This window comes from Myodes glareolus, chromosome 1 (genome assembly GCF_982192425.1).
Source record: "Myodes glareolus chromosome 1, mMyoGla1.1, whole genome shotgun sequence".
NCBI classification, from domain to species: Eukaryota; Metazoa; Chordata; class Mammalia; order Rodentia; family Cricetidae; genus Myodes; species Myodes glareolus.
In genome coordinates, this window is record NC_142026.1 from 89,453,465 (window position 1) to 89,467,773 (window position 14,309).

General features: G+C 40.0%; 1 protein-coding gene across 1 annotated transcript in view; it reads left to right on the forward strand.

Moving 5' to 3' along the window:
• The window catches only part of Cdc40 (cell division cycle 40), a 47,713-nt gene that overhangs the window by 21,087 nt on the left and 12,317 nt on the right, over positions 1 to 14,309 (forward strand). Inside the window, exons 3-9 of the mRNA XM_048425132.3 lie at positions 1,725 to 1,854; positions 5,234 to 5,317; positions 7,171 to 7,310; positions 8,384 to 8,480; positions 10,398 to 10,537; positions 11,299 to 11,373; positions 13,249 to 13,294. Of these exons, the coding sequence (XP_048281089.1) occupies positions 1,725 to 1,854; positions 5,234 to 5,317; positions 7,171 to 7,310; positions 8,384 to 8,480; positions 10,398 to 10,537; positions 11,299 to 11,373; positions 13,249 to 13,294 (712 nt within the window). The remainder of the gene's footprint in view (positions 1 to 1,724; positions 1,855 to 5,233; positions 5,318 to 7,170; positions 7,311 to 8,383; positions 8,481 to 10,397; positions 10,538 to 11,298; positions 11,374 to 13,248; positions 13,295 to 14,309) is intronic.

The following is a 14,309-nucleotide window of genomic DNA, read 5'->3' on the forward strand; positions in this document are numbered from 1 at the left end:
GGTGCATCTTAGGAGCTCTTAATCATTTTATTATCTCGAATTTTGTGGCTGTTTCTGTGCATTATAATAATTTCATGAGTAAATGGAATTGTCAGCAACTTCCGGCAGACTCACTGTCTTCTGTGGTTCTGCTGATCTGCAGGTGTGGCTACAAAGTCCTGTGTTGTCCATATAATTGGTCTTTATAGTTTGCACTGAGTACAATTTAAAACTTGGTTGAAAATTTGGGTATTTTAAGCAGAAATGAAAGTTTTCAGTCTGTGGCAAACTTGTGTTGGTTTATTTTCCTCTAATGCAAAAAAATATACTAGACAAATAATCAGACAGCTAAATTCATAGTTTTTCATACATGGTGTATAGAGAAGACAGTGCTGGTTAAGGAGAAGCAGAAATTTGTATATGTGGCTTTGAAAATGTATCATAGAAAAGATGGTTCTAAAGATAGCAACTTGATGTTTTAATGTCAAAATATTTCATCGGGATCAATTGAGTGTTCCAGTGTTCAGATCAATGCCCTTATGTGCCGAGAGTATTAGTGTGTGCCAGTAGTCCCAGCAATCAGGAGGTGAAGGCAGGAATATTGCTAATTTGAGGTCAATGTGGGGCTCCATGCAAGTTCTAAGTCAACCTGGGCTACATTGTGCAACAAATAAAACAATAATAAAGAGAAAAATATTAAACTCATTCTTCCCTAAGTTTGAACACTCAAATGACTCTTCATAAAAACAAGCAAAAATTAAGAACTTTCAAAAGATTGGCAGGAGTTCCAGAGCATCTTGGGCTGCAGAGTGAAACTTGTGTCAGTGAGTTTGATATTCCAGAATCTTTTATAATAGCATGACTTAGTAGGGGTTAACACTGCATATTGTGGCATTTCTTAACTGAGTATTTTACAGTTAGACTTTACAGTTGCGCATGTAGGGAAAGTTCTAAGGTAGTGAGACATTGCCTCAGGTTTGGTCTAGCCTTGGTTCTAGTAGGTTGTTAAGCATGGCGCTGGGGTGGTAAACCACCCCACTGTAGGATTCTTTATGAATAGCTGAGCAAAGTGCCTGACTTTTCAAAAACAAATTAACATTTGGAAAATAATTCTGGAAAACGCAGCCTTTTAAACCAGTAGGTCACAGTGCCACTGTTTTGTGGAGAAGTTCTATTTACATTTGTGGTGTGTCTTCTTGGGGACTGTTTCAAATACTTCAGTTTTAGTTTGTTTCCCGTCCTGTGCCTCCACTGGGATCCTAATTGATCTTATTTGATTAATGACATCTCTGTGTTTTATGTTTGCCAGGCACAGTGGCGAATGTAGAGGATTCTGAGTCTCTACCTTTGAGGAACTCATAATTAGTGAGAAAAACATGCTTTTAAAAGAAAAGATTGTTTTCCAATGCTGTCACTGACAAGAGATCACCCCAAACCCCCAAGTCACAATTTAGAAAAATCGATAGTAATTCTCAGTTACCCAGAGACATGCCTTCAGGTTAGACTTCCTGCAATGCCAACATTTAACTCTTGAAATAAATATACACATGTGGACTTCTGCGAGCTGCGCTCTTCTCCTGTCCCAGGGACTAACAGACAGTGCTAATCAGTCATTGCCTAATTCCCCTGGGCATGTGCGGCTGGCATAGTCCCCAATAGATCTCTCAGTCCCTGGTGGTTTAGAGTTGAAAATACGTGATATGGTGACTTCAGTAACTGTTTCTCCCTTCCTTATAACATTGCAGTTTGGACCAGAAAATCCCTTTAGAACACAGCAAATGGCTGCTCCTAGAAATATGCTTTCTGGATATGCCGAGCCGGCGCATATCAATGACTTCATGTTTGAACAGCAAAGAAGAACGTTTGCTACATACGGTAAGGTGCTGATAAAACTTCGGCGGTTGTAAGTTTGGCTTGACAAAAAGCATGAGTAATATATGCTGTCCTTCATTTTCTCTTCTGTCTTTGTAAGTTTATGGGTCTAGATTTCACCAAGGAGGCAGTGTACTTTCTTATGCACACCTATAAATACTGACTGAGAAGTGACTTTGAATATTGAACTTTTATTTTTAATCCTCCATGATTTTTTTCATACTATTGTCTGTGATCCTAAAACTAGAATGTTCCTTGTTATTATACTTGGAAATGAACGTTTGTTATTAAATGTCCATCACATGCAGGTGATTATTAAATTGATAAAGTAAAAATATAGTATGAAAAATTGTATTCATTATCTTATATACTACTTATCTTTATTCTGTTTCTCAAATCTTATTTCTTAAATATTTTCTCTTAGTTACTAAAGCCAGTAGAATAGTAACAAATCCTTAGTATAAAATAACTACATTCTCTCAGTAATAATTTTTTTAAAATTAAGCAGTTACAGAAATAGTTGTGAAAAGGATTTGTCCTATATTATTGAGTTATGTATCACCATGCTAGGAATGCAGTCAGTGAAAACTGACACCAGCAGGGGATGTAGCTCAGTTGATAGGTTACTGGCTGAGCATATAGGCCCTGGGTTCAATCACCAGTGCAGCGTAACCGTGATATAATTTTAGTTTTCCAAGAAGTACAGGGCCTGAGAATCTGCAGTTCAAGGTCTTCCTTGGGCCCATAGTGAGTTTATGCCAACCTGGGCTCCATGAGATCCTGCCTCAAAAACAAACAAAAAATAACAAAAAGACTGCATACTACTATAATCACCCTAGAAGATTTCGTTGATACTTCTAGTATCAGTAAAAGGGTTACAAATTCACATCGTACCCTTTGCCTACAGTAATGTGTGACACACTAAAAACTAAGTCATGAGAGATGGGGATATGGCTCAGCTAAGAGCACTGGCTGTTCTCCCAGAGGACCTGGGTTCAATTCCCAGCACCCACATGGTGGTTCACAGTTGTCTGTAAGTCTAGCGCCAGGGGATCCACAACCCTCTTGTTACCTTTGTGTACCATGCACTTGCATGGTGCATAGACATACGTGCAGGCAAAACACCCCACACACACACACACAAAAAAAAACTTATGAATTTATATTCTAGCTTGTACTAAGACAGACTTAAAGTTTTTGTTTTCATAGACTTTAGAAGGGGTCATTTAAATAATTTAGATAGCTTAGTCTCCTTAAAATAAAGCAGGATTAAAAAATAATAATAAATTATGCTTTTATTAACATCTACTTTTCAGGTTACTTTATAGGAAGTATAAGCATTTACAGTCATTAAGTTTGCTTAGAAATTGAACTTGTTTGAAAATAAACAGCCGTTGTGGTGTGTCCATGCCTTTAATCCCAGCACTTGGGAGGTAGGTGCAGGCGGTCTCTCTGAGTTCAAGGGCAGCCTGGTCTACAGAGTGAGTTCTAGGATAGCCAGCAGTTTAGAGAGAAACACTGTCTCAAAAGGAGGAGGGCATTAAGTTTTCTTCTCTGTGGAGGAGGCAGTGGATTAGGTCAAAGGCTGTGCTAGTAAACATTGAAGACATAAAAGGTGTGCAGCTGTAATGTAGGAAGAGCCTGGACACTCAGACAGCAGATAGGGCTTCGCCTGGCTTTAGGTCGACTGTGTGCCTAGCGCTTGATTTTCCCTTTGTGTATAAAGAGTAAATACAAGGCTTTACATTGCTGCCCTATTTGGGAAGTCCTAGAGGAGGGCCATCCTTACATCCTGTACTACTGTTACCTGTGTGAGACAGCTAAGGTGATGGCCCATAAGTTCAGGTTTACCCGAGTATCATATCCCAGCTCTGAAATGCTGCTGCTGAGATATAGAACAGTATATGCCATCTATATGAACAGTATCCTACCATCTCAGTAAATGTCTGGAGGAGATTTCTACTCCATAGTGCGTTTAGTTTATGCTTGATGAACTGCATGTACTGTGGTCTTCAGTGGTCCACTGGAACCCAGGAAAAGAAGTCTACCCAAACACACTCATATTAGTTTTTCCCAAGTCCACTACTACAGTAAGTGCTTGATCTAATCGCTCTTCATTATAGTCCAGCTTATTCACAAGAAACCCCGGATCGTCAGTTAGTCTGTGTTCACAGTCATTTTATGTATCAAAGATTACAAAATCGTCTTCTATTATCCCATAGTTCAAATAAATTATTATACAAACATTGAAGTTCTTTAGTATTCTCGTGAGTCTTGAAGCTTCTTTTCCGTTGTGAGTTTTCAATGGAGTTCACTTTTTTCCCATTGGTAGTCATTCTTGAAATGGATGTAACACTGATGTTATCCTTAGAAACCCGAAGTCACTTTCAGAGATTCAACTCCAAAGCCAAGCTCTCTCCTCTGGTTATAATGGTGGAAGAAGAGTATATGCAAATAAGCTAATAGCCAGATGGTTGGTTCTATTCTGGTATATTGTAAGGATGATTTGAACTCCTACATCCTTGGCCTGTTTTAAAGTTATACTTCATAACAATTCTTTTTTATATTTCCCCAAAGAAATTCAGTCTTTAGCTGCAAAGTTAAAAATAAATATTAAGTCTATCCTCCGGTCTGTGCCCTATCAGAAGGGCACTGGGGCTTTCTCATGGCTGCCGACATGGTTGTAAGCCATAGGCAGATAATCTGGCTCGGCTTTAGGAATATACTGGATTATTAGGAAGGCTAATTTTATGAAACATTTATTGTAATAACACATCCGCTCAAGAAAATTCTAATTTGACTGTTCATATTTTTTTGGTCCCCTTTGACCAATGAAGACCACGAATACATACAACTGTGTACGGTGTAACTGGGTGAAGGATCGTATTCCTATGCCAGCAGATAGCCTTACTTCTCTTACCAGGAACATCAGGAATTGCTTTTAAAAGTAGTGTTATAAGATTGGAAACTGCCCTTACTAAGAAAGATATTTTCCAAATAATAGCTGTAGCTTATATATAACTTCTTATCCGGTTTCTTTTCTGTTTAATAAGTAATGTTCTAACTATAGTGTCCATTATCAAGAAGGAAAAGGAAATAGCTTCTAACTTTCTGGACACAGAATGCACCTGTAATTTCAGCCCTGCGAGAGTGTGAACTGAACTGGGTTCACAGCTAGAAAAGCCCTTAGTACTGCAGTGACTGTCTGCTGGTTTCACCCTGTGAAATACCGCCTGACATGTGGGGGAAGGGATGGAAATGGAAGTGGAGCTCAGAAAGGAAGGCCTGGTTCTTAGGGAAGGAAACTAGGCAGTGGGTGCTTGCAGACAGTAGTGAACGAGCTATAAAGAGGAGTTGATCATTTGCACCTTTCTGCTTTCAGGCTACGCACTGGACCCTTCACTGGATAGCAATCAAGTGTCCGCTAAATACATCGGGTCTGTAGAAGAAGCTGAAAAGAATCAAGGTAATATATTTGGACTAGGTAATTATAACGAGTGTCTTGCAGTCACCGAACAGTAGGGAAAACTAGTAATTTGTTTAATTCCTGCTTTTTTTAAGGTCGAAGTAGCAGAGCGGTAGGGGTTAGAGCGCTAGTTCAGAACCATGACTGTTCACCGCTCACACCGGCCACTCATTGGCTGTGTCGTCTTGTCAGGAAGATGGCAGTACTTACCTCTCTTGGTTATTTTAAGTACTTGATACCGCGCCAACCCCTAGAACTCATTCTATTACAATTAATGCATAGGTAAATTGGGCAATTGGCCTCTCAGCTGTCAAGCTACATTTTAACAGGAAAATTCCATGCTAGGTGTCCACTGAAACAATTTCTGACAAATTGCTGTGATAGAAGATTTTTAATATGTCTTTTTAAATATATATATGTTTCTATTCACTTAGTAAGCATGACGGACAACATAACCTAAACGACACCTTAGTACAAAGCTCATCAGACTATTGGAATCTTATTTACAAAATGTGCTCATTGCATGAGGATAACTTGCTTTCTTAGTATGGGGTAATTAGTATTGTAGTCGGGTTTTAATTTGTTTCGTTGTAACCCAAACTGCTTTGAGTTCGTATAGATGGACTTTTTTCTTTCAGTTAGACCTCTATACACACACACACACACACACACACACACACACGCACGCACGCACGCACGCACACACAAATTAGATTCTTAGTCAGCTTTTGACCATGACATTCAAATGTTTCTTTCTGTTTAGTGGGTACAAACAGTATGCAGCCTTCACCTACTGATGAAATCAAAAGCATCATCCTTTATCAGTCTATTTAAGGTCGATGACATTAGAGGCCAAATTTAGATTGTCAATCTAAATTTATTCATTAAATTTATTAAATTTATGTAAATTTATTAAATTTATTCATTAAATTTTAATTCATTAAATTTATTCATATAGAATAAATACCAGATTCTATGAAGCATTGTTTAATTTGTATTGTTTATACACATGAAATGAAAATAAAATATGGTCTATGGTAGTTTAATTCCATTTTAAAATGATAAATCACAGTTTATTTTTGTTTTCAGAGTTGCTGGGCGTGATGGTGCACACTTACAATTCCAGTTAAGGCTATCCTAGGCTACATGAAAACAAAAGCAAAACGAAACAATACTGGTTCATTAACAAAACAAAGCTGAAAAAAATACTGCTTTTTTTTTTATTCATTAAGAAAGTGCCTGAACCATGTGGTGGTGGCACACGCCTTTAATCCCAACACTTTGGAGGCAGAGCCAAGTGGATATCTTGAGTTTGAGGCCAGCCTGGTCTACAAGAGCTAGTTCCAAGACAGACTCCAAAAACTACAGAGAAACCCTGTCTTGGAAAAGACCAAAAGAAGGAAAAAAAAAAAAAGATTTCTGGCCCGAGCAACTCCCCAACTTCCCCACACCTCCCTCTCCTCAGATCTGTCTTGAGTCTTTAAAAGCCCAAAACCAGCAACCTGGTGATCCCCTACCGCCTGGGACCTCCCCTGCCAAGCAGGACTGTTCTTTCCACTTCTCAAGCTAAACGATGATAAACTTCTCTCTGAAACTAAAACCAAAACCAAAAGAGTTGCTATACCATTCATTGTAAGTCCTTTAAAGAGTGTTAGAATTTGAAAAACATCTTAACATCTTTTCCTCAAATACTGAATTTCTTCTTGTCAGCAAGAGTGGGTCTACATGGCAGTTTCAGACAGATTTTGGTTTTGGTTGCTCATAATTACTTTAGCCAAGTAAAATCTTATGTACTGATATTTCTAAAGAATGTAGACTTGCTCACTTACTGTTCATGTTTATCGTTAATGTAGGTCTAACTGTATTTGAAACTGGTCAGAAGAAAACAGAAAAGAGGAAAAAGTTCAAAGAAAATGATGCATCTAATATTGATGGTTTCTTGGGACCGTGGGCAAAATATGTGGATGAAAAAGATGTAGCCAAACCTTCAGAAGTAAGCGTTGCTGGTTTTCTGCCACAGTTCCACTGTGTGCTCTGCATTTGTCAGTCATATCTGTGTTGATAAATGTGAGATTTCCCTAGAGGACCCATGACTCATCAGAATTTCTCAGCCTTAGCTGACTGAGAAAATATAAAATTTCTTTGCTTTCTTTGCAACAGTATTTGTATCTGCCTTTTTTTACTGCTGTATTTTCTCCTGTGCTCTTTTGACTAATATAGAATATGGAACCAATTTTTAATAAAAATTAGCCTTAATAATGCTCATCATAGGTTGCCCTGCTTGCTGCCCTTCCAATACCTGACAGATTATTACTACAGTGTCAACATCACTATAATTCTGGACTTGGTAGGGGCTTTAACTTACTTGTTTTTAAGTTCTATCTATATTATTTTTTGCAATGAAGTTTATAAAGTAAAACTAGAGAATCCCCATTGCACCTCCCCCCCCTCCCCGGCCTGTAGCCCAGTCTCTGAGAGCTGGGCTCTGTTCTCGGTTCTGGAACACAGAGATGGACAAGGTTAGGGAACTCTTATCCTTATGAATTTGTATCCTGGCTGTTGTTTACACCCGTATAACTTAGTAGCGTGGATTTGCTGCCGGCTAACTTTAGGTGTCCTATATTGACTTGTTTATTGTAGATATGGATTTGCTGTTTGCCTGTCTTCCCCTTCCCAGCTCTCCCCAAGAAAGTTGATCTGAGATCAGTAATGTTGCTTATGTCCTCGTGACGATGTGAAAGCAACTCACTGCCAACAACCCTGTCTTCTTGAACTCGAAGTCCTCTGAGACCAGATTTTCTGATGGCTTGGCTTTTCATTCGCATAATCAGCATAACACATTAAGTTTATTTCTGGGTGTTCCAGAAGTATGAACTTTACGTGTGCATGTGTATAAAATCAGTTTAAAAATATTGCTAGGCATGTGTCTAGTGTCAACTTGTGATTAGTATGAGAGGTAATCCATCTCTATCCTAGGAGACGTGTTTGTAAACCTCCTTATAGGGAGTGTATGACCAACAGTCATATTCAGTATTCATTCGAAAGTTCTCATCTTTGTTTCCTTAGGAAGAACAAAAGGAATTGGATGAAATCACAGCGAAGAGGCAGAAGAAAGGCAAACAGGAAGAGGAGAGACCTGGGGAGGAGAAAACAATCTTACACGGTAATGAAGTTTTCACATCTTTACTGTCATGAAAATCCGTTGTTTATTTTCATTCCGTATATTTCATTCATGCCAGTTCTTCTCACTGTTGGCTGCTATCATGTGACCATTATATTAAGAATAATTTGCATCCTACAGAAATTAACATAGACTTTATATGAATGAAAGAGGAAATGTAGGATGATTAAAGATAAGCAAAGATAATTTTTGTATAAATATCAGTGGGTATTTTAAAAAAGAGTAAAGAAAAAACTTGAGTGATCTGTCAGTTTTTTCCTAAAGTAGTACCTTAGGTGCGTCAGTCGTTAACTTCATTTCAGACCCAAGCCACGTAAATGTCCCTGTGCCATCATGTAGTACATTTCACTTATAAATGTGCCCTAACATACCTGTTCATTAAGAATTAGTTTCAGTTGGGGAATTTCGTAGTGGTGGTCAGCTTAGAGAATGATTCAGTCCTGGCCATACTGCTTTGCCACACCAAGTGCGTAGGGTTCAGGAGGCCCCATTTAGCTTCGCAAACTTGGGTTTTATGTCTAAGGAGTCTGGTAGTGCTGTGTGCTTATCCCATGACCACCATAAGCAGTGCCTGGCAGCATTGTTGAGCACCTAGCCTGTGCCAGGTGTGCTGCCAGCTTCTGTAGGTACACTGTAATTTAAGTTGGCTACTTAAATTTTTTCCACTGCTGGCTCCTTTTCACCTGAGAACTCCCTCTGTGACCCGTGTATGCAGTCGCTCTGTGAGACTGCCGTACAAAGGAAACCTTTACCTGATCATTACAGAAATTTTTAAATTTTGATACATAAATTTTACCATTCTTTTAAGGTGAAAACAAATTTTCATAGTAATGAAATCAATGTTTTCCTTTATTTTTACATAAGAAATAAATCTTGGTTGAGTATTTGATACTGCAGGAGGTAGAAAGCATTTTAATGTTTTTCAGACTTGGTCAATATTTAACTTCATAGTCATCAATGCTGAGAAGACCACTTTGCATGAATACATAGTACAAAATGGCAGACGAATATTTAGGACCATTGCAGAGATTGTTTGAAATTCTGTCCTAATTCTAAGCCACAAGTTACTTAGTAATTTCCAATGAAACTCAAACCAACCACTGAAAAAGCAGCTTTTTAAACCAAACAAACATGGTCCAAAGGTATACTAATTGGATGATCACAGGGAAAATGAAAACCTTTGTTTTCCAAATTAAACTCTTGTGTGTCTAGACTCGCACAAAGCTTCATACAGTTAAAGGACTGCAGTGATAGCTTATGAGAGTGTTAAATCGGAGCCGAGTCCTTTCAGCAGCGGTGATGTTACAGAGGAAATAGCACGCACAGTGTGGAGCGCACATGGACGTCCCAGGCTCCAGTGGACCTGCTGGGCTGCAGTGCAGCTCAGGAAGCTCTGCTGGAAACACCCCAGCTTCCTTCCTTATGCATGTGGCCATGAGTGGTCTAAGCCGCCCATGTGACTTTTCTTGTGAAGTTTGCTGAGAAAATGGAGAAAGGCAGGTAGAACAGAAGCAGATGGTAAAGTGGGGAGGTGGAGAACAGAGAGCCGACACTTGCTCTCTGTACCTAAGGGTTATCTTTCCATTCCTCGTGGCGATGGTGTTGCCGTCAAGTCTCTGTTACTGAAATGTATAGCCAAGCAAGAGAGCTATAGATCTTATTAGAGGTCTCATACCTCCTGGGTGTCTAGAAACTAAAATGCTACCTTTCCTGGTAATGATAGCAGGGATTCAGGAGCTTAATTCAGCCAACCCATGATCTTAGCGTTTACTGTCATTGGCGTGATATTCCCTCTGTCTCGGTAGAACGCTAGACCTTGGCATTTGCAAGAGTACAGATTGCATGATCATGACTTATGTTTATTTATGACTGTCTTTTTATTTATTTTTTTTGTTTTAGTTAAAGAAATGTATGACTATCAAGGCAGGTCCTACCTTCATATACCTCAGGATGTTGGTGTTAATCTACGGTCGTCTGTACCACCTGAAAAATGTTATCTTCCCAAAAAACAAATTCATGTATGGTCTGGACACACAAAGGTAAGGCGACTGAGTATTCCCACTTTAAAACACAAAGGGAAGCTGGTGTGGAACTTCAGCTATTGGTCAGGGAAGTCAGGACAGGATAGGAGCCTCAAATTCAGGGTAAATGTGAGATTGGCTTTGCAGAGTCCTCCGTGGATTGGTCACCCAGCGGTCTTCAAGGCCATCCAGGTTGCTCGTGACGTGAGCTTTGTGGGTCATGTCCGTCCTCCACACTGTTGCTTGTTCCTTCCCCCACAGCTTCCTGTGCCATCTGCCTTCTCTTGGCACCACACGGTGAGTGAAGGGCAGATGGCAGCCTGTCTGCTGCTTAGCCCCGGTGACTCTGCACCAGAGGGGAGGAGCTCCTTGCTTCTTGATCCAAGGCAGTGTTTGTGTTTTAAATTATTTTATTTAAATTATTTTAAAACAACGCAACATGGGATATTCACGCACTTTAGAGGCTGATGCTATTTGTCAGCTGCAGGGTTCCAGCTGTGGTCTCCAGAGCTTTGCCGAGAGCAGGGAACCTCAGAGAAGAGGGGAAAGAAGCGGGACAGGGAGCAGTTTTGACTGGCTCACCGTAAGGAAGTGAAATTTAAAGTTTTAAATTGAAAGCCTTCAAGTTTAGTTTAGTATCGAGATAGGGCCTCTTGGAACACTGATAAAGGCTCTTCCGGAACATGATATTTGGAATAAAGAAAAAATAACAAATTAGGTTGCTTGCACTACTCCGTCTCTTTGAATGCTTCAGGGCAATAATGAGGTATCTTTTCCAGGGTGTCAGTGCGGTCAGGCTCTTTCCTCTTTCTGGACATTTGTTGCTGTCTTGTTCCATGGACTGTAAAATTAAGGTGAGTTTTCAGGAACCCAGTGGGAATGCTGCAGAGCCAGAACTTTGGGGAGGACTGTCTGAGTAATCAGAAATAAATGTGGGATTGTTAGGCAATTAGAGGCTAATTGTTTTCTGTTACGTATGTAGTTGTTTATGGCCTGCTTCCAAACTTGTAGATTCAGACATGGCTCTGTGGTCCAATTGGCTGGGCTCTTTTTAAAGCTCAGACAGCTGATTAGGATGTAATCCAATCACTTTGGCATTGGGCACATAAATATTGAATCAGGAATAATGCATTTTTTATCGAGGTTATGGATATGTAACTGAGTTTGTTCCCCAGCCTGACTGAGGACAGAGAGAGCTGTGATGGAAACCCCTTGTCCAGAGAGGAGACAGTGTAGTTTATCCTTTCTCCCGAACACTCGGACACCACTAGAAGCATCGCCGTGTTCTCGGGAGTTCCACCCTAGCCTCTTCCCAGCTGTAGAGTGCATGGCAGGAACAATAAGCTGTCGCTCTTGTCAACTCGGATATAAAGGGAGCTTCTTTGAAACCTTGTTTTAAAGAATAGTCGGTATCTTTGTGGATCATTGTGGTGGTTCAGTAAATCCCAGCCCTATAGTATTCTTGTGGCTTGGAGAGTCAAATTGTTAAGGCTTTATTTATCCTTTTTAAACAGTAGTAAGTATTACCAGTATATAAAGTGGCTGCATTTGTCGGGAACAGTCATTTAAACATTTGTCTGTAATAAAAACACTTTGTCTCTGACTAAAGCAATTTCTCAGAAAACTCCTAATTTTCTTTAACTTTCATTGAGATTATGATCTTCCCTTGGATCAAGAAACAAAGTTGAATGTAGCTCACACCTGTAGGCATTTCATAGGTACCTATGATATGCAAGGGGATTATAGTATAAAAGGTTTAGAAGTCCTAACTATCCCGCGTTGATGTAAATAACCATGACGCAGGCAGGCACAGGAGCACATTCTGGCTGTAGTGGAAGCATGCCGTAGCAGGAAGGCCAGGAAGGGGAGGGACAGGGAGAGTTGAGTCTGCTTGGGAAAATGAATAGAAGGAGTCAGTGTGATGAATACTGAAACCTACAGCAGGTTTGTGGTTGCCAGAGGATAAAATATTGAGGAAAAACAATAATTCCAGTCCCAGGCAAGGGAACAGGTCCCAGAGGTCCTTGTCTGGCATGTTCAGGACCTGAGGCTTCTGTCTGGTTGACACTGGGGGACCATAAAATGCTTTCAATCTTAGAGCACTAGCAACATTGATGAATTTGAGGGAGACAAGAGTGATGCTAGTTTTGAAGTCTTTGTATTTATCTGCTTTAGATATGATGAGCATTACGAGCCATAGATAATATTTTCATGTAGATTCTATATGAGAAAAGTACTTTTTAAATACTTCAGTATGAAAATGGTACATAACGGCAGTTCTTATAACACTTAATTCTTTTACAGTTAGTTTGTTACAAAAGTAAAAGCTCTTCCTCATAGAAAAATACGTAAAGTACAGAAAAAAAGTAGGAAAAATAAAAATACCCAGATAAACTCCATATATAGCTAAATCCTCTTGATACTTTGTAAATACCTCTCCAAGTATAAAGTCTGTGTGTCTGTGTGTATCCCAAAAATATAACTCAAAATGGCAAACTAGTCAATATTTAGTAATTAAATCCATTGTGCCTACAAAAGATGTATATACACACATAGCTAGCACAAGACTGTTGTTATTGATAAAAACTTTCATTAAGACTGATATCCCCAGGGCTAGTGGCTTTGCTCAGTGGCAGAGCACAGGCTTAGAGTACATGAGGTCCTGGGTTCAATTTCTAACATCATATAGAAAAAAATTTACATTTTCATGTGTTTTTTATTTTTTCCAGCTATGGGAAGTTTATGGAGACCGGCGCTGTCTAAGAACATTTATTGGTAATATTTCTCTTTCTCCCTGTCTATAAATCTGTTTAGGAAAGCTTTTGCACGAAAGATAACATCAGTAGCAGCGATGTCACCGCCCTGATGTGAAGGAAGGACTCACAGGTCTACTGAGCTGAGTCATGAAGGAGTAAACACTTAGGTAGGCAGAGATGACTTGGAAGTGAGAGGAGCAGAAGCAAAACTGGTATGAGAACGTGTGGTAACTGTTTCCAGGGTATAGGAGAGGGACGAGACTGGATAAAAGTAGAAGCAGACCAGTCTGTGGAGAGCCAGCTGAGCTAGTAATGAAGGATACTGAATCCTGGTGGCAGGGAAGAGCCATTGGACAGCCCTTTCTGGAAAGTAATGTGGTTGGAAGTATACAAAGATTATGTGGCAATCTGGAATAGACTTTGATAGACAAACCTAGAAGTAAGAAAAGAAATTTATACAGTTATTTTGTTAGTCTCTCTTCAAAATGGTGAGAGTATGAACTAAAGCACAGAGACAGGAGAAAGAATTTAATAAGATTCAGCAACAGGATATGAGTGATCCACGGCAGGGCCTTAGACACCTCCCAGGTGGCCAGGAGAGTGGTAGCGCCATTCAAGCAAGGATGGGAATGTAAGGTTTGGACTGTTGAGTCTGAGAGTAAGCAGGAGCCATAGGTGACTCTTTAGAAGGAGGTTGGGAGCAGCTGAAGTGCAAGAGACAGTGGGAGTGAGGATGAGAAGTGGCCACAGGGAGCAGACTGTGCCAGCGTAGCCTGACAAACTCTTCTGTCCTTGTCGCCTCCTGTTACTTTTTCCAGATCTAACTGTGCGCACTGAAGTGCCGTGGGCCACAGTGGCTCTGTTTTTAGATTAAAGTGGGAGTCTGTTCTCCCATGCTCTGCTAACGGTGTGGGCGCTCTATGCGAACATACCGATATACCACGCCAGCACCCAGGACTTTGAGGGAGACCGTCACTGTGTCCAGGGGACTAAAATGCCCCTCAGATGCAGCGGGTTTCCACTCCTCTGCCTCA